This window comes from Peromyscus leucopus, chromosome 11 (assembly GCF_004664715.2).
Source record: "Peromyscus leucopus breed LL Stock chromosome 11, UCI_PerLeu_2.1, whole genome shotgun sequence".
In the NCBI taxonomy this organism is placed as follows: domain Eukaryota; kingdom Metazoa; phylum Chordata; class Mammalia; order Rodentia; family Cricetidae; genus Peromyscus; species Peromyscus leucopus.
The window spans coordinates 25,470,586-25,495,200 of NC_051072.1; the positions used below are offsets into that span (position 1 = coordinate 25,470,586).

At 43.1% G+C, this 24,615-nt stretch overlaps 1 protein-coding gene across 3 annotated transcripts in view; it reads left to right on the top strand.

The window, feature by feature from the left end:
* Egflam (EGF like, fibronectin type III and laminin G domains) overlaps window positions 1–24,615 on the top strand; it is a 181,296-nt gene that overhangs the window by 62,067 nt on the left and 94,614 nt on the right. For 2 of the 3 annotated variants that reach the window (XM_037209404.1, XM_037209405.1), the window contains exons 2-5: window positions 2,511–2,620; window positions 4,303–4,386; window positions 14,666–14,783; window positions 15,850–15,985. In XM_037209404.1, the coding sequence (XP_037065299.1) occupies window positions 2,511–2,620; window positions 4,303–4,386; window positions 14,666–14,783; window positions 15,850–15,985 (448 nt within the window). Of the gene's footprint in view, window positions 1–2,510; window positions 2,621–4,302; window positions 4,387–14,665; window positions 14,784–15,849; window positions 15,986–24,615 lie in introns of those variants that run through there. The other variant, XM_028875601.1, reaches the window with a different exon arrangement.

Here is a 24,615-nt window from a genome sequence, read left to right on the forward strand (position 1 = left end):
TGAACTCACAGATTTGCCTGCTTCTAGCTCCCTAGTGCTGGCATTAAAGTCATGCACTGTCATGCCCAACACACCACTCAGGTTTTAGAACTTGGGCTATCACTCAGCAGTCTTGTGACATATTCAAGGCCCCAGGTTTGATCCTCAGAACTGCCAACGTGGTGAAGGGAGCCTTAAGTTTTTCATAGAAGTGTAAGATTCACAGAAACATTGAGAGGAATGATCTCGGCACTAGTAGAGGCAGAAAGATCATTGGCGATTAAGTTCCTGAATGTAGGTACCTGTGGGAAAGTGGGGCTGCCTCCTGGCCTCCTAGTTCCTGCTAAGTGAATCAGGCTTCCATTAGTTAGTCCAACTGAAAATGTGGAGTTCTGTTATTGGAAACATTGGTGAAGCAATTAATTATTTAATTACTCAAGAAAGAATGAGAATAGCAGGGTGAGAGATGTCTGAAGGCATTTTTAAGATATGTATGAAATATCGAATTAGCAGTATTATACCAAGGTTAACAGCAACTGCCTCAGCTTTTCAAAACCATTAATATAACTCAAGTAATAAAAACATCTTAGTTATGGGAGGAGATAAGAACATTGGTGAACAGCCTTAGAAGTAAGAAATTGGCCCATTTAAATAGACACACTAGATTTCTGTAAATTGCAAATATCTGACTGATAAACCACAGAATTCTAAAAGAGTAGTTAAAAGAAAATCACATCTGGACACACCAGGAAAATAAAAATTAAAAAAAAAATCAAGATGGTGGTCTCTATATATAGTTTTGACTGGTCTGGAGATGACCTTGTAGACCAGGCTGGCCTTGAACTCACAGAGATACATTTGTCTCTTCCTCCTGTGTTCTGGGTTTAAAGGCATGAGCCACCACAGTCAGCAAGGAGAATCAGATTTTAGAACATTTATTCACTGGAGGGATGTTTGTTGAGCTCTGATTATTTCCTACTCTGTATGCTGAACAGGAAAGACGTTTCTGCCTCATGGAATGTTATTTAAAATGGTAAATTATGGGAAATAAAGTGCCTAATCATAGTGGAATGAAAAATACTGCTTATTATGGAACTAGTATGATATGGGAGTATTTACAGTCATTAAAAATAATGATTTTAATGACAGTAAATTAAGTAAAATATAATATAAAATTATGAATGTGTACACATAGGCATAATCACTAAATTATAAACAAAATGATATATAACTAAAATTATATGTATCATGCACATACAGAATAAATTTTTTTTTCAATTGCATGTGACCAACAGAAGGTCTACTAAAATGCTAACTGGACTCATTCTGAATAATATAATTGTGTGCATGTGTGTGTTCCAAATTTTGACAACTTCCATATGTTGTCTTATAAGTATAAAATACATTATTTACAGTCATAGCAGTGCTTAAGAAAAATAGTGTCCTAGTTTCTTTTCCTGTTGCTGTGATAAAACACCCTGACAAATGTAACTTAGAGGAGAAAGGGTTTACTTTAGGTTATAGTTCCAGGTTATAGTTCTTTATTGGCGGTAAGTCAGGGCATCATCTAGTCATATTGCATTCATAGCCAAAAAGCAAAAAGCTTTGATGCATGCATGTTTGTGCCTAGTTGCCTCTCTCCACTCTCTAACATGTATTTATTTATGTGTTAATTTATTATTTATTTATATGTATGTGAGTATTTGCCTGCATCGATATATGTGCACCACATGCATGCAGTATCCCTTGAGGTCAGAAGAGGGTGTTGAATTCCCAGTAACTTGAGTTACAGGAAGTTGTGAGCTGCTATCTGGGTGCCAGTAACTGAGCCCAGGTCCTCTGTCAGAGCAGCAGCAAGTGTTCTTAACTCTCTAGCCATCTCTCTAGCCACCTTTTTCTCTATTCCTACACAATTCGTGATCCAAACTTGGGGAGTAGTGCTACCCATAGAGTATGGGTCCTCCTACTTCAATTAACATCATTAAGATAAAGAGCGACAAACACACCCACAGTCCAATCTGGTGTAGACAATCCTTCATTGAGACTTTTGGGTGATTCTAGATTGTGTCAAGCTGATAATTAAAACTAGCCATGAGAAACCATATTTTCAAAACAACCCATATAAATACATCAGCTATATAAGCAGATGTATGTATATAATGCACACAACATATATGTTATAAGTAGATTAAAAACTGATCATCTTATTCCACCCTTTTCCAGTCCTCATGGGAAAGTCACAGAGTTTGACCCATTCTGCTGCAAACTGTAAATCTTTCACTTTGCTGGTCTCTGATGATCACAGGTTACAGAATGGATCAAAGGTATCAGGCCACTTTCTCTATTAGCGGCAGGTTGGGATTAAGCAGTCAAATTCTAGTGAGATTGTCTGAGGCAGATGTGGTGTGTCAGAGGGCTGCATTGCCTTTAAGTATGATCTCCGTCTATAAGTGTGCACTCAAATCTTGTATAAATGAAACTGAAGATGGGCCACATGGAGCTTCTAACACAATCTCTCTTGTCTGGGGCAGGCAAGTTGGGGCCTCCTCTTGAGATCAAGCTGGGAGCCTTGAACTGTACAGCTTTCAATGTCCAGTGGAAAACACCGAAGCATTCTGGTAGCCCCATCACTGGGTACACAGTGAGTACCGGAGCATGATGATTTCTGAAGTGTGTGTGTGTGTGTGTGTGTGTGTGTGTGTGTGTGTGTGTGTGCTTGATTGTCCATTTTTGCCATGTTTGTACCTCCTGAACAGGTTGAATATCCTTTATCTGCTTGGGATCAGAAATATTTTAGATTGAGGATTCTTTTTCCCTTCAAATTTCAGAGTATCTGCTTAACACATAATTAGGTATCTTGGGGCTAGGATTGAAAGCCAAACCTCAAAATCTAATAATGGTTCATATGTACCTTATACACACATAGCAGGAGACAATTTTATATAGTTTCAGTGCATCTAGGTTTCCACTCATCACATGAAGTCAGGTGTGAAGTTTTATTTTTTTATGTTTTGGTGTCATATCAGCAGTCAAAGTGCTTCAGGTTTTGAAGCAATTCGGAGTTTGGTTTTTGTGCTATAGGTACTCACCCTGTTTGTGGCCCCTCACGTAAATCCTCTTGTGTTAATAACTATGACATTTTCCTCTTGTGAGCTGGTCGCACCATTAATACACTGGGATCTTTCCAGTCTTTTTGCTGTGTAGCAAAGGAAAACAGAACAAGAAGAATTCGTGGTTTCTGTTACCAAGTGCATACCATCAGCTTTAGATAATAATGCAGGAGCAGAGGAAGTCATGGAGAGTCACTGTGAGGATCCTAGTCGAAGGGGTACACAGATAGAGCAGGGTGATGTTCAGTGACTGCGTCTGTCCCACCAAAGACTACAAACTGGGTTGAACAGCTGCAATTTGTCACTAAGATTGTCTCTGAAGAGTGTTTTTAGAGATGAGGTAACTTCAGAAGCCAGGGCATTTCAGACTTCTGAAATCTTTGTGACATTGGGAGAGCTGGCCGTATCCAGCCTACAAAGCCCTGCCCATAGCGTTGAGCATTTCATCTGGGGTGGAGGAAAGCTGCTTATTCCACCTGACTCCCACCACTCTCCCACCAGTCTTTGTTTCACTGAAGAACGGAGGCTGTAGTTCATGGTCCATGCCCTCTGGTCTTCTGAAAGTAGGAATCTGTTTTGAGACTGTCTTAGTTAGGATTTCTGGTGCTACAATGAAACACCATGACCAAAAAGCAACTTGGGGAAGAAAGGGTTTATTTCATCTTGCCACTTTCAGGTCACACTCCATCACTGAGGGAAGTCAGGACAGGGACTTGAGCAGGGCAGGAACCTGGTGATGGGAGCTGAAGCAGGGGCCGTGGAAGTGTGCTGCTTACTGGCTTGCTCTATCTGCTTTCTTCCACACCCACGATCACCACTCAGAGTGAATAGGGCCTCCACACATCAGTTATCAAACAAGACAGTGTACCATAGGCTTGCCCAGTGGTCAATCTTATAGGGCATTTTCTCAACTGAGGTTCACTTTTCCAAAATGACTGTATCTTGTGTCAAGTTGACATAAAACGAGCCATCTACAAACATGGGATTGAGTGCCCCAAGAAGGTTATATTTTGGGGGAAAGGAGACAAGCTGAGTCCAACTCTACCCATCCTTCCTCATTGTATGGGTCTTTCTCCAAGCTTGTGCGTGCTTATAGTGCTTATGGGACAAGGTGACATACCTCAATACCCACAAGCTTTCTGAATGTTTGTGAACCTTTGGTCTTAGGAAAATGTTGCCTCTCTTCTCACCAGGGTCTTTCCTTCTTTTCAAGGTGTTTTTCTCTGAGGTTGGTTCGGATAAGTCTCTCCAAGAGCGGTCACACAATGTACCTGTTGGCCAGGACACCCTAATCACTGTGAGTATTTCCATGTAGGCGGCAGGTTGTTTGGGACCTCAGGGAAATGCAAATTGATTTCTGGTTTGCAACATGTACTCCCAGGTATATAATGATGACAACGGTTTGTGTTAGCATTCTCAAGTGTTTCCTGCGCGTGTTGCTTCCGTGACGTGCTATCTTCTTCCAGAAAGGCGGGCAGTTGATGAAAGGGTCCATCCCAGACACACTCCATTCTTCCCTGAGTGAAATCAGCCACCCAAAGGCCTCCCCCCTCCATTAAATTTTCTCTTCAACCAAACTGGAGGTTGACATTTTTGTAATCTCAATAAAACTTTACAAATAAACGCGACACATCTGTGTGTTCCCAACAGGCTGGAGACATGATCCAGAAGAAAATGATGTAATTCGCAATGTGTATTCACGTGGTCTGTTGTTTATTTTACTTTCCCAGCCCGGCACCATATGTCGGCTCCTCCTGTTTCATGTCAGGGTCTTTCAGGGCGAATGTTTTGCTTTTGGCTTCTTTCTTTTTCTTTCCTTTCTGCCTCGTCTTTCCATTCTGCCCCTTAATCTGCAGTCTGGAGCTTCAGGATAGCTCCATAAAGCATGGCCCTGGCTCCCACCGAAACAACACTGTCATGGTGGCGGTGGCGGCGCTGTCCGTCACTCCCATTTAATAAGTGCCTGCTGAGTACAGTGCAGCCCGGAACCTATTTGTCATCTTCGGGAAGCCGCTATTACTTATTAAGTGTCTGTCACCGCTGAGGCCCATCCCTCCTCCTTTATGTTTGTTTTTCTGTTTACTCTTCACAACTCTTCCCATGACCTCATTCCACTGTCGGGAACGCTGAAAGAGAGAGGTGAAGTAACTCCCTCAAATCATAGATTAGGAAGAGCCCGCATCGCTGCACACCTTGACTGGAGGGCTGAGCCACAGACCTGGCTCATCTTTCCTAAAGCTCTCACGACCCGGAAGGACTAGCTATGAATTTCACCTTGCTTGCATCCTCCTGTCAGCCCTCAGTCCTAAGCTTATTGGCCTCTGAAGCCCTCAGCCCCAGCTGGTGGTTCTCCCTGTCCTAAGTTGACAGATGAGGACCAGGCATTAGGGGGTCTATCAATTTCTATTCCAGCAGCTTGCGGATGTAACCACTGGTGTGGCGGCTTCTGCGTGTCCATTGCAAGATAACACGCAGTCCCTGTTTGGGGACAGCATTCAGTCTTAGAGAAATTCAGCCTGGCCATCTAGCATGTAATCCCAGCTACACCGGAGGCTGCGGCAGGAGAATGTCAGTTTAAGGCCTGCCGGGCTGCAGAGTGAATTGAAGGATGCATGTGTGGTACTTATTAAGACCATGTCTCCAAAGCAAAGGAAAAAGAAAATGGGAAAGGGAAAAGGGGAAAGAAAAAAAAAGGCTGAGGCAGCAATTCAAGGATAGAGTTCTTGACTAGCATGGGCGAGGCCCAGCATTCAAACCCCAATATGTAAAAACAGAAGAAAGAAAAAATACTTACAGTTACCCTGATAAAGCAATTAGAGAACAGTAGAAGACCAGATGCCATTAACCTGACATTTAATAGACAGGATCTGAAAGGGGAAAGATAAATATTGGCACAAGTAGTCAAGAGATAAAACTTGGAGCTGAAATCAAAAGAGAACTTTCTCGAAAGTCGGATTCAAAGGAATGCCATCCCAATGGGAGGCAATGGTTTGGACCTTAGGGCTGGGCATGTGTGTGTGTGTGCACCTATGGCCGGGAGCCTGTATGTCTGGGTGTGGGTGAGGACACTTGTCCAGTATGCAGTACTGGAGATGAATGAAGGACTGTGCATCAACGCTCTAAGCCGAGAGGACAGAGTGGGAAAGGCTTGCAGAGTGGCTGTCCATGAGCTCAGAATCCTGTGCTACAGCAAACCAGCCGGGCAATCTTCCTGAGTCTCTGTCTCCTGCCAACAAAATAAGGATTCTAGTGCTCTGCAAGGCCACAGATAGTATCTGTGGTTCCCAAACTGTGTGTCGGAGTACCTCGGGGGTCTTCCTCAGAGCTTCTCAGGACACTGTGAAATATTTTAAAACTTTGGAGCTGGCAGGAAGGCTTGATGGGTTAAAAAAAAAAAAAAAGTTGATGGCCACAATATTACCACAGTTTGCTTCCTAAAACATGTAAAGGTGGAAAGAGAAAACTGACTTCACAAAGCTGTCTTATGCCCTTCATACGTGTACCATGGCATGCATGCTACCACATATATAACATGCACACACAAACACACACACAAATAATAATAATAGTAATAATAATAATAATAATAATAATAATAATAATAATAATAAATTAAATCTTTCAAGGAAAACAGCAACATCTCTGTGATATGCCATACCTGTGGGCAGAGGCGAGAGCTCTGTGGGTTGAATTTAGCCCTGTGATTTTTTTTCTTCCTCTTTATTTCTCTCTGTTGTCCCTTCTTGCTCTCTCTTCAGGAACCTCCTGATCATCAGGCGATTTTTGTATGTCTTAGGGAAACTGAACCCCAACCCCAGCCCAAGACCAGGGGAAGGGAGTCCCCTTCACCAAAATGTTGAATTTTCTGCATCCCCTCATCCTATGTAAGGCCCACTGTAGATAACTAATCCCTAGAGTTAGCATGTGGGACTTTAATCATTTAGGCAATGGTATCAGCATCTTTGTGCCTGATGTGTTATCTCACATGGCAAAGAAAGGCTAAAGGGTGGAAGTCATTTGAACTCTGTTCTAAGATTATGGGAAGCTGATTGAAAAAGAGAAAGTATTTAAACTCATGAACAGCACACTGGGGAAGCCCTGCCCCAACCCTGAACCTCTCTTATCCTTATTTCAGCTACCCCCAGAGTGTCCTTATAGTAACACAGGCCCCATCACCAAAAGGAAAACTGACTCGATTTTCCAGATTGAATGACAAGTAGGGAACTAGGTTGACAAATGTTTAGTCTGATTGAAATGATACATTGAAAGGAGGAGACACGGCAACAGATAATTTGACCAAAGTAACCTGGCTGGCAGTGTGGAATGCTTGGAGATGGTTGGATAGTCTTCCTTCTAGAAGCTTCTGACTTGGTTAGCCTTTTACACCCACTTTATCTTTCATCATAGAAAAAGAACTTGCAGTTCCACTCAGGAAAACAGAAAAGAAATCAAGCAACAAAAATTTGATAATATTTTCAAGAATTAGAAATAGAAAATAATGGTTAGACTGGTGGGTTTTTTTTCTTTCAGTTTGATCATGTATCATCAGTTAAGTGTTTGAGCACACAGCACTATATGTATATTTATGTATTTATAAATTATACATGTAGGACTATACTAATATATTATGTACATTATAAAATCCCACAGAATCTTAAAAGAGGAGATAAAACAGAAATGGAAAGTTCTAGTTTCTTCTGCTATCTTAGTAGTTTGTGTTGCTTACCTAGAGAGAGGCTCTGAGCACTTCTTTGGGCTCTACTGGTCTGCCTGAGCCAGAGCATTGATTCTGTTCAGGTCATATCTAAAATTAGAGAGAGAAAACTGGGAATCAGAGGATTTGTTTCGAGTTCTCACCACTGAGCAGAGGTGACCTTCAGCGAGGTCACTGAGCTCATCAGAGTCTCTTTGACTGCACATGGGTAGGTTAGCTTCCTGACTGGAGCTACAGTGGTCGATAGAGGGCATGTAGAAAAATGTCTGAGTATTTAGTGGGCGAACACCAAGGTTGTAAACTTTCTTATGCTCTTCAGGAGAGACTCCACACAAGGGGGATTTTTAGCCCCAGGCTCTCTTCCAACCCATTGATCATTTATTTTCTCAGGATTGTTTTTACACACGTGGTGTGTGTGTGTGTGTGTGTGTGTGTGTGTGTGTGTGTGTGTGTGTAGGCATTAGATCCCTTGGGTCTCATGATTACGCAGGTGGCATTGATGAGCTCTCTCTCTCTCTCTCTCTCTCTCTCTCTCTCTCTCTCTCTCTCTCTCTCTCTCTCTCCTCCCACTGTTCTCCTAACCCTTTGTACCTTCATCCTCATGGTCTGAAGTGGCTAACTGCCACAGCCACGTTGTAGCCAATGAATGAGGAAAAGGGAAAGGGAACATACACCCTTCCTTTTAAGGGATAGCTCAGAAATTGGCTTCTGCATTTTCATCTATGTGCGGACCAATTTCGTTCATGTGACTATGACAGAAGAAGGGAGGTTGGCCATCTCTTGCCATGGTCCAGCTGAACTGCAGTGATTCTATTATGAATAAGGAGAGAATGAATATGAAGAAATAGAGTCATAAGATCAAATTGTGAATGGAGGTAGTACTAGGCAGTAGATACAGAAAGGCGATTGAACTTTGGACAACCAGAGACTAACCTTAGATATTAATGTGCTATGTCTGGCAGAGAGGAGATTGGAATGACTACGTCATGGAATGTTTTATAATGGGAGCTAGACCCCACTGTCGCTTAGGAGAGCTTCATGCTGATTGATCTGGTTTCAGCATCTATAAAGTGGGGAATAATAGCACTGACTTCTTAAACATACTATATGGATTGAAAGATGCACTGGCATGCCAAGATCTTATAAATTCCAAAATACTACATAAAAGCATTTGGCTAAACTAGTCATGAGATGCAAGTGTGATACCATGGCTATCTGAGAAAAGGTCAAGAGTCTTGGGGAAGAGATATTTTTGTTCAGTTACTTGAACTTTGTGAGCTCAGTGAAATAAATGACTTGCCTTTTAAAATCTCCTACAGATGTGAATCAGTGGACACAGGTTAATTGACAGATGTTCTTGGTGTTGTAGAGAGAAACAATACAACTTTAGGAAGTGATTTTGCATTTCAGAAAAGAATAGGCAAATAAAAATCAGGGTTATCTTGCAGCACCCAACTTTGCCAAAACACACACACACACACACACACACACACACACACACACACACACACACACGAAAGAAACTGAAAGCGAGTTGTTAGGGAGGCTGCTGGACTCACTCTGGTTTCTCCCAGAAACCATCTTCAATAGACATGAAGTGCAAGAGAGAGGAACATCTTGGCTTGTTTTCAGACTTCAACAAAGCAACAGAACACAGCAAAACCTTTTTTACTTAGGGAAGAACATAGTCAACATTTTCTCCAGTTTTATGAACGGCTCAAGTGGCAATTACAGGATCTCCAAGGACAGATGTATAAAGATTTGTGGAATTGCCTGGTATTTTACTAATCATTCCACAGATTTTCACAAGTTGGCAATGTTCTGAGAAATTCTATCTGGGAGGAGAAGTGTCAGCAGAAGAGATGACAGTTAAGTCACCAAATCCAGTTCTTTCTTCATGGCCCCAACTTTTCAGTCCTCTTGACCCTCTCACAGGCCATTTGGCTGGCATCTCAGCATGAGAAATAATGGGCCGGAAACAGTTGACCTCTGCTCTCCCCATCTGAGGGTCACACTGGTCTTCCATATCTAATAAGCACTTTGAGTGCTTGCTAATGCATATATGCTACATCTATAAATATAATTTTTCTTGTTTTTTATTTGTGATACACTCAAGCTTTTGATATATGAACATTCATGTTCACAGTTGAATAATAATCTAGAATTCAGTGTTTGTAAGTACTTATTATTGATTTAAACATCACAATACTTTTCAGTATAGATATGATTCATTTAGAACTCAGGTTTTGGAGTCATAGTGAGGAGGGCTTGGATCCTTAATTTGTCACCTACTAAGTATATGTCCTGATAAAATTGAATTAAATAAGGGTATATGCTCAAAGGCAAACACATAGGCCAAATAAAACATCCACAAATGGCAATGAATGGCAGTTAAATTTAGTATCAACTCCTGACAAAATCAACACTAGTCTATGAAATCACATGACTTCCCTCCATTTTCATATATTATGATGACTTCCAGGAGGAAAGGATCCTACAGCAAAAGCCTGCAGAGCACTCATTTTGTTTGAACGTATTTCTGCTCACTGCTCACAAGACTGGGGTGTCAGCTGAGAGAAGAGCAGAACTGAGGGCTTGGACCCACATGCTCCCTCTAGACTCTGTACCTTTCAACTTGACTTAAACCCGGGCATGGAAAGTAGAGTTGGGATTCTAGGAAGCAGAGCAGGAGGGGCACTATGGACACAGGCCTCAAGTTCAGCAGAAATCCTTTGTGAAGGTGTGTGTAGGAGGGGGAGATGAGGCGGAGAGAGCACGCAAAGGGGAAGACTAGAAACAGACACCTTCTGGGCTGCTCTAGCAGTGGCCAGGCAGGACAAGATCAAGGACTCTGAGATAGAGATGGAGGAAGGGGGTGGGTCTGAGGAATTGCATGGTGGTGGGCAGAGGACACTCAGGACTGCAGAGCCTGGAGCGGGCGTGCCGTCTTTGCTTGTCTTGTGCTGCTACAACAGAGCATCATGGGTAATTTATAAAGAGGAGAATTTATTTGGCTCGTGTTTCTGAGTGCTGGATGCCCAAGAGCATCAGAGCCACACTGTTCAGTTTCTGGTGAGGGCCTTCTGCTGCTGCATCCCATTGTGGAAGGTGAAGGAGCCCAGAACACGGGAGAGTGAGAGGGGGTCAGCTCACTTCTATTTATACTTTTCAACATCTGTCTGTCTGTCTATCTATCTATCTATCTATCTATCTATCTATCTATCTATCTATCTATCTGTTTATTTTTGAGACAAGGTAGCTGTAGCCCAGATTGGCTTCAAACAAACTACCTCTGTAGTCTGGGACGACCTTGGATTTCGGAGCCTCCTGTTTCCACTCTCAAGAGCCAGTTCCTTCAATAACTAGCCTACTCCCACACTAAGCAACGGAATGAATCCCTTCCTGAGGGCTCTGTCCTCATGATCTAGTCACCTCGGACTTTGCTCAGTCTCTAGCACTGATGTACTGAGGATTTGAGTCTTTATTAGAAGATGAACGTGAACTCGAGGGGGATGCATTCAAGCCATAGAAGGCACTATTGATCATGATGGAGGGGTCAGTAGCTGAAGCTCTTTTCTTGATGAGGTAATCTGCTTCTCTGGGACATCTTGGCTCTTGATTTCTTTCTTTCATTTCACTACAGTTCACTTATTCATTCATCAAAACCCCCACATGAGCCCTGGAAGCATGTCTGGCAATGCTATGCTCAGCTCTGTGATACCAGAGAAATAGAAAGTTGCATCCTGTCCTCACCCAGGTGGGGACAAGGTGACAGATAACAGGCAATTACAAGACAAGGTGAGTAGTGTTAAGATGGAGGCCACCAAGGACACCAGGGAAACATAGAGGAGGGGCATCTAACCAGACTGGGGGACGGGGGAGAGAAATGAGGTAATGTCTCAGTTGAGTCATGAAGGATGGCAGGGTGAGCCAGGCAAGAGTAGGGAGAAGGACATTTTATGGGGAGGAGCAGCAGGTTCAAAGGCCCAGAGGCAAGGAATTGAATGGCATAAGTGTGATCCTTGCCAAGTTCTTAGGTGTGACTGGAATGGAGAATGCAAGAAGGGGCAATGGCATGGATGATGTTCGAAGGATGAACCAGGGGGACACACATAGGCTGGCTGTTTTAAGGGACTTTTTAAAGGGTAAAGTGACAGGAACTGATTTGAGACTTAGGAGGGTAACTTTAGCATAGCATCATGGGTGGGGTCCAAACTGGAGTACAGTCAGTGTGTGTGGGTAATCAGAATCAGCCCAGTGTCTTCATTATATGGACTTAGACTTAAACGACTATTGTGATAAGAAGACATAGACAGATTCCAGCGGTGTGAAGACAGTGTCATCAACTACACTGATAACTGATTGGGTAGTGAGGAAGGAGGAGAATGGATATGTAAGCATCAAGAATTTCTGGCTTGGAAACTGAGAGGAGGACAGTGAGTGGTTTTATTTAATTTTTTTTCAAGTAGAAAGAGAATTAATTGAAATTTAGTTAGGTATGTATAGTCAGGGATTAACAATTGGTGTTTTAAGTGTTCATAACTGATAGTTGGATGCTTTGAAGCATTTTTTAACCTCTTAACTTTTCTTAAGTGACAATGGGTGTTTAAGTATCTAACGATGTTGTGAATAAAAATAAGAAGTGACCCCAGCTCTCAAACAGCTCAATGGTTTTCAACCTTGCTTGAGAAATGGGAACAGTTTGCAGGGCAAGTTGATTGTTCCTTGTTCAAATGCTTCATCAGAATTTCACATTTAAACTATTTTCAGAACCTTGTGTGTGAGTGTATGTGTGTGTGAGAGAGAGGGGGGGGGAGAGGGAAAGAGAGAGGGAGAGAGAGAGAGAACTAGGTAAGACTCAAATAGCACCCAACTACAAACACTAATCACTTACATCTCGTCTATACTTTATCACATGTTTTGAAAATAATTTCATGCAATTTTCCTAGTTCACCAGTGCTCTTGTCTGACTTGTCACGTGTATAATTTTTGACTTCTGATACCATATTGGTGCTGGAAAAACTTTGTTATTTTGGATTAGAAATGTTCAAACTATGTGTATATAAGGGCCAAATTAGTGGCAAAATATTCAGTGGGTGTGATCACCAGGTCCAGAAAGATGTGAAGGGAAGAGTTGGGATCCTGAAGTGGATGATGAACCTTAAGCAAGTAGAGGAGAGTCGTCACAGACCCTGGACAGTAGGTATCACAACCTACTTCTGGAGCATGACCTCCATACCAACTACGGTATGGTACACAAAATATCCTTAATGCTATGATTGCTACGTGCCCACTACTGAAAAAGAAGCTGAGACTCAGGAGGTTTGGTGTGGCTGGCACTGGAAAGGGTGGAAGAATCAGGATTCAACGCCAGAACAGGTTGGCTCCAAGCTGGAACACTTTGCACTGCACTATATTACGGTTTCTCTCTGATAAAGACAGCTGCACCTCCCACTTAGCCCTGTTGTTGGGGACCAGCCTCTTTTCCTGAAGCTGAAGGAGCAAATCTTCTTCGGCTAGGGCTTTCCACTTAGTGTGGCTCTGCCAGGGAGTTCACACATGCATCTATCATTAGTTCTAGCAGGTCTTAGGGAGCAGGAAGCAGCCAGCATCAGCAACACTATCAGCATCATCTGGGAACTTGTCAGAAATGCAACAAAGTCTTAGGCCATTCCTCATGCAGACCCCTGAACCAGACACTCTGGGAATCAAGCCCATAATTTACCTTAGGAGAGCTTTCTTGACGGGTCCATCACTTTAAAATTTGAGTGCCAAATTTCCATCCCTTATTCTTTGGGTACAGATCAAAACTCAAGTTTGCTGTGGGGCTGGCCACTCAACATGGCAGTTTGCAAATGGAAAGAAAGACACAGAGGTATCCCTGGAAGATTCCTTCATGAGTTGCAGCAGCCTCCAAGCAGCATTTGAGGGGTGAACAAGCTCCATCTCTGGGGTGCAGTGTAGATTGTAATGAAGATTGACCCTCCAGATTTGAGAAATATGTTGTGATGTCTTGCAAATTTTGTAACTGGGCCAAAACCTAATAGAGCAAACAGCCTCTGTCCCAAGCAAGTTCCCAGAGATCTCAAGATATAAACCTTACATAAACTGTCTAGATCAGTGGCTTTCTGTAGCATGAATCTTAGAAGGTCTTATTAATAAAATCAAACCTGAGGCCAGGTATTAGGGTGAATGCTGGAAGATCAGAGAAACAGAACAAGCCACAGCTACCTCACCTTGCCAGTTCCTCAGCTGACCCTGTTTCCTCAAACTGGAAGACTCTGAGTCCTCATCTGAATGGGTCTCAGCTGAACTGTTCTGTTCAAAAGCCTAAAAGCTTAACCAGGTTAGTGCCTGGTACTCACACCTTATATACCTTTCTGTTTCCTGCCATCACTTCCTAAGATTAAAGGCATGAGTCACCATGCCTGGTTGTTTCCAGTGTGGCTTTGAACTTACAGAGATCCAGACTGATCTCTGCCTCTGGAATGCTAGGATTAAAGGTATGTGTTACCACTGCCTAACCTCTATGTTTAATATTATGGCTGTTCTGTTCTCTGACCCCCAGATAAGTTTATTGGGGTGCACAGTATATCAACCATAGTTCTCAACCTTCCTTATGCTGCGACCCTTTAATACAGTTCCTCATGTAGTGGTGACCCCAACCATAAAACTATTTTGTTGATACTTCATAACCATAATTTGGATCCTGTTGTGAATCATAATGTAAATACCTGATATGCAGGGTATCTGATATGTGATCCCCGAGAGGGTTGCGAACCCACAGGTTGGGAACCACTGGTCTAGATTGTTCAAGTAGAACTTCTAATTTTGGGTGCTTTTCTTGTTTGATTACTGACAGGAGGAAGTGATTGGAGATTTGAAGCCAGGCACTGAATACCGAGTGAGCATAGCTGCTTACAGCCAGACTGGCAAAGGGAGACTTAGCTTTCCTCGGCATGTGACCACTTTGTCTCAAGGTAAAAACAGGCTCAAATTCATCAATAATGGGAAGGGGCTTCCATTTACTTATGCGTCCATTCAGCCAACAGCACATGCCAGATACTGTCTTGGACTCTGAGAGACCAGTGGTGACCACAGTAAGCATGCCCCTGCTCTCTCGGAACTCAGCAGGATCAGGCAAGACATTGGCTGATTAGCATAGAGTAACAGATTGTTGAATGTGGTACCCACAAGCTGCAGGGATGTACCACATAGGGATGCAGGAAGAATGTATCACATAGGGATGCAGGAAGAACTCACTGAAAAAATATAGAGTGAGACTAACAGGTGAGTAGGATCAAGACAGAGAGGAAGAAGAGAGGGGAGAAAGACCCAGCAAATGTTCACTCGTGTACAGAGATGGACACTGGAATACAATGCTGGGTCCACTGCGGATGCTGTTCACACTGTGCTCTCTGTCAGGAAGTGACATTCATCTGTCTCCACGCTATATTACAAGAAGTGCTTAAAGTGGTGGAAAAGTCCTCCAGGCCTAAACAATAGTGTGCATAAAACTTGAAGGTATGTTAAGTCCGGACATGTAGACAGTAGCACATACCAGGTGATGGGATCCTTTTTACATATGAGGGCATACCCCACATGTCCTACCACTAGTTATCAGTACATACACAAAGCACACACACACACACACACACACACACACACACACACACACACACACGTTGAAGTGTTGGAAAATAAGTGGCAGCAATGATGGGTATTCAGTTTCCTTGGGGGTGAGTACCAATTACAACATGGAGACAGATCAACGATGATGGCAGAAGATTCTCAGGGGTACACATCATGTCTCTCAGGGACAGTGAAGCCAACTGAGTTGTCTGCCAGCCAGACATGAAGACAGAAATTCAATGAGTGCATGTTATATAGTAAAAACATCTGTGTTTTACTGTTTGGCTTGGGTTGTGAGGCCATACCAAGTAAATATGTTCCAGTAGTAGAATGTGTACCTGTTTTTGATGTATCCAACCTCTCCATCAGCGGAGACCACTAGCCAAGTCTAGCTGTGTTTGTCGTCCTGCCTAGATTCCTGCCTGCCCCCTGAAGCGCCCCACCAGCCACATGTCCTGGTGGTTTCTGATTCTGAAGTGGCCCTCTCTTGGAAACCTGGAGAAAATGAAGGAAGTGCCCCAATTCAGTCCTACTCTGTGGAGTTCATCAGGTAAGTCACAGGTCAAACCACAGAGACCACAGCTACTCTCTATATGATGTTATTTAGCGCATAGATCTTCACTTAGCTCCAGCCAATGTGTGTTGAAGGTGGTACGAAGTCTTAGCAGACCATGTTCGCAAGTGGGTCAACATATATCCCTGAATATCTTTGATGCGTAGTCAATGGTGACATTCTCCTCTCTACCTCACTTCTTTTGTAGCCACTGTTCTGAGCTCTGGAGGTTCTGTATGCACTGCTACCAACAAGCTGGCCTGTATTTCAGGCTTGAAACTTGCCCTTCTGACTTTAAAGTATTCTATTTGAAGTAAATATGTGATGGTTTTTCTCAGAGGGAGAGGGAAGAAATCTTTACATACAAACACCATGTACTGTGCCTTCCAGATCCAAATTACCTTGGCACAAGTTTCTGAATTTGAGTTCAACTTTCTTCTCTCCTATCTACATCTTAAGTTTTTGTTATTCAGTTTGATGGACTGTAGACATTCATATAGAAATGATTGCCAATGCTGCTTGCTGTGCAACTTTCTTTCTTTCTTTCTTTAAAGAAGAAAAGGTGAACAAAAGGAATTCCCAATGCAAGGTCTTCGGCCTGAATTTGGGTCTCCATTTGACTCTGGGTGGAAGCTGGGTGAATGGCATCAGTCTGCCCTCCATTAAAGATGAGGAGGCTCCTCTGAGGCCTGGATGTTGTGGATTCAGAAAGAGACTTATTCCTCGGGCTTTCTGAACCTGGGGCAAAGGGTCCTGTCAAGATCTGATGAGTTGTTTTTTTGTCCTGACCTCCCAGTTTATTCCTGGGCTGTGGGAAACAGACATTTGTGTCTTCAGACAGGGCTTGCTGAATTCTAAGTGGCAGAAACTTGAAAAGATTGAAGCAATAATGTATCAGCTTCTGTGACTGTCAAGTCCAGTGGCAAGTCTGAATTCAGTGAGCACTAGATTCTTGCCACCTCGGCAGTCTGTGTCCATCTATTTCTTTGCTTCACTGATTCATTTTTCAGCAGGCTTTCCCACACCCTTAAGTGTTGTGGTCATCAAGCTTAGCAAGAGAGTATGGATTTCTTCTTGGACCCAGCAGAATTTTGATGTGCATTCTGGTTAACCAAGTCTAGGTCCTTTTCCATTTTCCTAGCTCATCACAGTGGCCAGGGTGGAGAGAATTTATGGACTAATCAAGCACTGGCCATATTGTATGCTCTGAATGCAACCATAGCCAAGGGGTTTCAGACCTGGAGTATATAGGCTAAGTGTTCAAGAGAGGGTAATCCTCAAAGGGGAACTGTAGAACAACTCTTCGGAAGTGGCAAATGGATGATAGGAAAACCTGAAAGGAAAGAAGGAGAAGGAAATAAGGAAAAGAGGGAGTGAATAAGGAAATAAGAGAGGGAAGGAGGAAAAAGGGAATGAAAGGGGAAAAGAAAGAAGGCAGGAGGAGGGACACTATGGTAAAGATCAGACCAAGGCTCCTCCCTGAGGGTAGCACATAATCCTGCCTCTCAACATACCTGGTGGGCAAAGCCTGGTGTGTGCCTAGAATAGAAACGATTCTGATCCTGGTTCTAATGCAAGATAACTGAGCACCAGTTGGAGTTCTCAGACTCCAGTTTTTCTCATCTAAATAGCCCAGGGGGGAATTTAACACATGGTTTAATTCCACAAGTAAATTAGACAACACCAACAGAACAAAATGCATTCCTTTAAACTTTGAGAAATGCAAATTTTTTTATCATCGCCTAGCAGATCATCTGTGCAATCCCCAGCAGGGTGGTGGCTCTCATTTACTGTTAGTTTTGCACTCAAACATATATTTTTCCAACTCAATCTGCATCTGATATGTTGATAAAAGGTGGAAATAGCAATTTCCTAGTCTTGCATGCACATTGGAAGTGGAAAATGAAAATATTTGTCTTCAGAACCAGAAGATCCAGGAGAGAAAGTTGGTCCCTTAACTCTCCTGTCACCATGTGGCCCTAGACATGGCTCTTCCCTCCTGAGCTTCCAACACCTCTCAGAGTTTACAGTTCCCCCAAAGCATAGCTTGAGACAAGGATTTGGGTATAAGGAATTTACTTCAAGGCCATAATGAGAGCGGAGACTCTGAGACAAGGAGAGGGAACCATAAGAATGTGTCACTAAAAGTAATGGAACCTTTCCTAGAACCTTGACTCTTCCAAAAATATTACATGTCGTATGGGTCCCGGGGAAGATTTGAACACTGGTAGCCATTGGGTTGAAACACTAGCTGTAACCTGGAGCAAGCTGTGTAACCCTGTGAGTCTGACTTTCTTTAGCCAGAAAATATAGATGATCAGAGGAGGAAAAGACAAACGATGTCTCTTAACATTTAGAAGCAAGGCCCACAGAGGACGTTTTAGGTTTTCACCCTGAGCCACTTAGAACTGATTACATCACCAGCCATTTGACTTGAAGGAGCTAATGTAAAAAGCACTAGAGAAATGTGGCTAAAGGAACCTTTTGTCACTAGTATCAGATGCCACTATGGTAGCCAACATCCTACCTCACCAACTGCAGACGTAAGAGCCAGAAAGACCCACGTTAGATCTGCGCATGCTCACCCTGCCCGTGGCCATCCCCTTTGATCCGCTGTCGCTCCCCAGCCACCGCTGGAGGATATTTACTGCTGTCTTCTAACCACACAATGCTTAGAAGGAGCCTGTGAGATGGCTCAGCAGATACAGGAGCTTGCAGCCGACCCTGATTCCAGAGCCCACGTGATGGAAGGAGAGGACTGACTCCAGCACGTTATCCTGACTCCACATGTGGGCTGCCATGAGAGCATGCTTGCATGCATGAGTGCACACGCTGGTGCGCGCACGCGCCTGCACTTGCGCATGCACACACACACATACATGCACACACACACACACACACACACACACACGCACGCACGCACGCACGCACGCACGCACGCATGCGTGCACACACTAAATGAAGAAATAAAATAAGGCTAATCAGTTCAGTGTATGGTGAAGCTTCACATAGTCTGAGTATTTGCGACTCACCTGAAGGCTCTGACCGCAGCTTCATCCCAGGTGGAGTCAAACCTGAGATTTAGTCGTCTTCATAAATAGGTGAACCGCTAGCTTTCTTCTCAGAACTTTACTCATGCCTAGAATTTACGGCAATAACCGGAGGAATGACTGCAATATTTAAGAGGAATGTGGCCCTGTGTTGGTTTTTCTAGCCCTCCAATGTTAGTATTGAAAACATTTGAGAATTCTTTTACTCTCTCTTATTTTGTTGTTCTTACCGGCTGAATAAATCAGTGTTTCTGAACTACATACCCAGCCCTAAAGAAATATGCTAATGCAATCAATTTAGAGAGAATGGAAAACAGTGAAAATGTGCCCCTCCGCCCTTTGGAGAAAGTGTTTAGGAAGTTATGGTGCCCTAGTATAAGCCCTCCCTTGACAATAAGAAGGCTGCCTGGCTCGGATGTCAGCTGAGACTCCAAGTTAACAAATGATAGCCTTGTGAAGCAAGAATTCCTTTTTATTACTTTACTTTCAGAATTGAAAATCTCAGAAGCACCTTGCAGACTGGCACAAGGTCCTAGAAATTCTGTTAGCCATTAAGGCCTCAGGCTCAGATGAAGGGGCTAAATGTTTTTGCAGAAATCAGACCCCAGGTTCTACAGACACATCCCTTCAAACTTCAATTTTCCCTTCTGTGATGGTTCCTAGTGAAATCCAGGTCGGGGTGGCGGGAGTTGATATAAATTGAATTCTGATGTAGCAGCTTTGGGAGCCATTTGTAAACTGCAAATGAAAAAAGCATGCTCTCCTCTGGCCCACCTAGACCAAACTGCCAGTCAAGTTCAGCATTGCCCCATTCCATCCATCTGTTCGTCATTTGATTAGTTTAGACCAATATGTAAATAAAGAGCAGCCAGAGAGCTGAAGGTCAAACAGATTTTTTTTTTTAATATGATGAGTTAATGGTTTGGACTTCACACCACAGTTTATCTTTTTTTTTTTTTTTTTTTTTGGAGGGGGGAGCAAAATTTGCACAAAACTAGCCTCTCAGACTGACGGTGGGAGCCCCATTGAGTGCATGGGGCTTTCTCTCACTCCTGTCCTGTCGACCCCGACTGATCTATGGGACTGCATCTCTTCCCTCAGAGCCGAGTGCTTCTCTGCAGTCTGCAGGTCTCCAAAGGGCCCCTTAGACAGAATTCAAGGGGTCTCTGTACTTGGCTGGAAGATAACTATATTCTCCCTTTCGGCAAGTGAAACTCAGCACTTCTTCATAAATCAATGACGATTCCAAACCCTAGTGGCACAAGCCGTTCCTGGGACTTTTGTCACCATTGGACTGGTCTTTTCTTGTCCCGTTACAATTGTTACATATATCTCAAAATACCAGCTATGTTTATTACTACACTAAAATTATTACAGTGACTGAAATTCATTACTGGGTTCTCTTACTTAACATATGAAAATCCATACTTATTACTTATCACATATGAAAATACCATACTTATTATTATAGGTTATTACTGTCAACATACTGATTGCAGTCTTATGTTTAAATGTATGTGCATAAAACCATTCACAGAAAGGGTACATGGGTTTTGTCAGATAGTCACAGTGGCATTAAAAGGTTAAAGATTGCAATTATAGGCCAGGGCAAGCCTTTTCTTGAGGGACCAGATAGCATTTTTGCTCCACCAGCAATATGAGGTCTGTCCCAACTACTCCGATATACCACTGTCATAGCAAAGCAGCTGTGGACTTTAGGACTTTGGAAATGAGTTCCCGTAAAGGTTGACAGCTGAATTTTCTTAGCCATTGGCTTAGAGTATCCTGTTATTTCTGACATACTTTAATTTCCTCAAGCACCCCTATTAAGAGCCTAATGTGGGGACATCTATTCATACAAGCTTGATGTTGTTAACGTAAGTGTACAAATCATGGGCAAGAGATTTAGCGGTGACTGAGCTGTGACCCAGGCTTTTGGACAGTGTCATGAGGGATGTAGAATGAGCATGATCCCAGACTGGTGAGTGACATGGCCGGGGAAGAGACACAGGCTTTGGGGAATGTGTGCTCGACCCCTGAACTTATTTTTAATTGGGAAAGTTTTAATTGACACATCAAAGTTGCACCTGTTTGTGGGTGACCCAGTTTTGAAGGCGTCTGGGCAGGCTTCTTCCAGCAGCTAGGAAGGACACAGCAGAGATAACCGCCGGAGCGGAGGAGGAAGCAATATGAAAGACTTAGGCCAGAGGAAGCCACTTAAGCAATGGCTTGGAGGCAAGAAGAAAATGTTCTCGGAATTGCTTAGAAAGCCCGGAGCGATGCGTGGTGAGAGGAGAGTGAGCGTGGGTCAGAACAGGAAAGGCATTAAAAGAGAGTTCGCTTTTTATCCTGAAGGGGAAAAGGGACCACAGAAAGTTTTAAGGAGGAAAGTGATTTCAGTATTTGCATTTTTGAAAGACCATGCTGACTTCTCAAGGAACATGGAGACAAACAGTACAAAGTCTGTACAAAGCAGCCAAATGGAAAGACAGAGAACTTAAAGAAATTATATCTGAAGATGATAATCAATGTATCAGCAGCATTGGGTTCCAGGCACCGGGAGATGTCTGAGACACCCATGACACCAGCACATGAGATGTTGCTCATGAAGAATAAACCATCTATCAGCTATCAGTGAATCCAACATCCTTCAGCAAATGTTAAATTGGGGAATCATCACAGGTTTGAAAGAGGCCACACATTATCTGGTAGCACTATGCGCTTGGTCCACTCCATCTCTCCAGCCAGAGGGCAGCCTCCACTCTCCAGGCCATTGGGCATGTGTTACCATGTCCCCTGGAGGGTGGCTTTCTGCTCCAACAAATTCTACTCTCAAAAACATTTTCCTCGCATGATGTAACCACCTTGAGTTAGTTTCCTCGTTTATGTCTGTAACATGTGTAAGCTTACCTTCACCTCAGCTTCAAGGACACCAGTTCTCAAACTGTAAGAGATGATGGATTTGAAGGTTATTTGAACTAACTGGGGAGATCCTGACCTACCATTTTCAAAATGAGGATGCAATAGAATAGGAAAGAAGATATGAGAGGATGTCACATAGAGCATACACAGGGTTTGTGAAACTTATTTCAGGTGTGCGTTCACGTGCGTGCGTGCGTGCGTGCGTGCGTGCGTGCGTGCGTGCGTGCGTGTGTGTGTGTGTGTGTGTGTGTGTGTGTGTGTGATGTTTAAAGGGTCACAGCACTCAGTGAATATTTTTCTGTAGGTCCTGGAAAAAGCATTGCTCTGAATCAATATAGATTGAGGTCAGAGGCAGTAAAGTAAGTCCAGCTGCCTACCCTGTTTTGGAAGTCACTTACCACTTAAGCTTTTCCATGACTGATGGCCACATTCCTCCACTTCTGTACAGCCGTTGCTGCCGAGGCCATCCCTCCCAAGGCGTACACCTTTATTCCTAACCGTTCCTAATTGACACCAAAAGGTTTTCCGTCGAGTGGACTGCCACTAATGTCTGTAAGAAGCCATTGGACATCCCATTCCCACGTGGAAAACCCAGACGTGTTACACCATCATCACAGGATACAGTCTCTTGTTTCCTATGCTCATTACATCCTGTGCATTTAAGCCAAGCAGTACCCACGCTTTGAACTCTGCCTCTAGTGGTCAAAGACTGCAAAGTAATCAACGTAGAAAACCACTTCCTGCTGGAAGCAGTGGGCCTTTTCTATAGTAGATGACCCTCAGAGTTCATAGTGAGCATGTGACCACTTTGAAAGTCCAGATTAATGCCTTTTCTGCTATAGGTTTTGACTCTACTGTTTCCCCCTTAAATCTATTGAATTGACTTGCTTCAGAAAGTAACATGAGGTTATTGTTGGTGTCCTCTTAAATTTCGCTTGAGTTGGTTTTACCTTTGCATTTCTATACACTGAGATAATTTTGAATTCTGTCACACATCTTATGGAGAGTGTCTTGGTTAGGGTTACTATTGCTGTGATGAAACACCATGACCAAAGCAACTTGGGGAGGAAATAGTTTATTTTGCTCACGGTTCCATATAACAACCCATCATCAAAAGAAGTCAGGACAGGAACTCAAGCAGGGTAGGAACCTGGAGGCAGAAGCTGATGCAGAGGCCAGGGAAGGGTGCTGCTTATTGGCTTGCTCCTCATAACTTGCTCAGCCTGCTTTCTTATAGAACCCAGGACCACCCAGCCCAGGCATGGCACCACCCACAATGAACTGGGTCCTCCTCCATCAATCACTAAGAAAATGCTCTAAAGGCTTGCCCACTGCCTGATCTTATGAGGGCATGTTCTTATTGAGGCTCCCTTCTCAAGTGAGTCCTGATGGTGCCAGCTTGTGTCAAGTTGACATAAAACTAACCAGTACAGAGAGTCTGTGTCCCAAACAATTATCTGTATTTCTTAAAATTCCTTGGCTTGTTTTAAATATGACTCTTTCTTCTTTTGAATTCCAGCTACTAAGATCTTTGTTAATGGTTTTAACTTGGCCGTGTAAAGTTATTCCTTCTTATACCCCCAAGGATCCCTTCGGCCACCACCTACTTTGTCTTCTTCTTAACCACTTAGATGTTCTCAGAAACCACCTCTCACATCCTCTTTTGCCCATCTTTTTACCCATCTGAACTTCTCTGAGACACGTGGGTGTTCCAGGCAGTCTAATAATTTAGAAACCTATTAAAATAACAATCACTTAGTATTTTCAATATATTTATTTACAGGCAGAACATCTAAAATTTTGATTATCTTTTTCTCGTTTTCTCACAAGACCTTTCCAAGGGGTTTACAGTCCAGTTTTACGTTGTGTTGGTATGATTCCATCTTGCAAAGATCCTTGAAGAATTGTGTGTGTGTGTGTGTGTGTAGTTGGTGGGTGTGTACACTCACGTGCACGTGTGTGGGTGCTTGCACTAATACACAAGCACCTGCATCTCTTGGGCATACGTTGGTTTATGTGGACACACTCAACATATTAGCTAATTTTCTCAATTCTGTTGATAAACAGCACTCAGAACCTCCTAAGGGAAGGAAATGTATTATGTCTCACAGTTTGAGGGTACAGTCCATCATGGGATGGAAGGCATGGGCATGACAGCCGCTCTAGCTATGGTGACAGGAACTTGAGGCAGATGGTCCCCTGGCATCCACAGGCAGCAAGCACATGGAGATGAATGTTGTTGCTCCATTTACTTCCTTTTTAGTTAATCTGGGACTTTAGCCTAGGGAATGGTGCCATCCCCATTCATAGTGGCTCTTTTGACCTCAGCTAAACCTCTCTAGAAATACACTCACAGACAATACCTCTTAGGTTATTCAAAATTCTGTCAGGATCAAAATAGAAATTAACAACAACATTTACCCATTTGCTTTCTTAGAAGTCTTCACTGAATGCATTGAGATTTGGTGAGATGCTGATTTTTAAAAGTCAGTTCAAATTAGAACTCATATTTTCACATGATGCTAATACCTTGAACAAACTTCTAAAAGATAAATTTGGTAAATGTACATCAATTAACCACATTGCTAATGCAAAGCTATGGTAGTTCCTTTGAATGTGGGTCCCCTGACTGGGTTGCCGTCTTGAACCCAGATC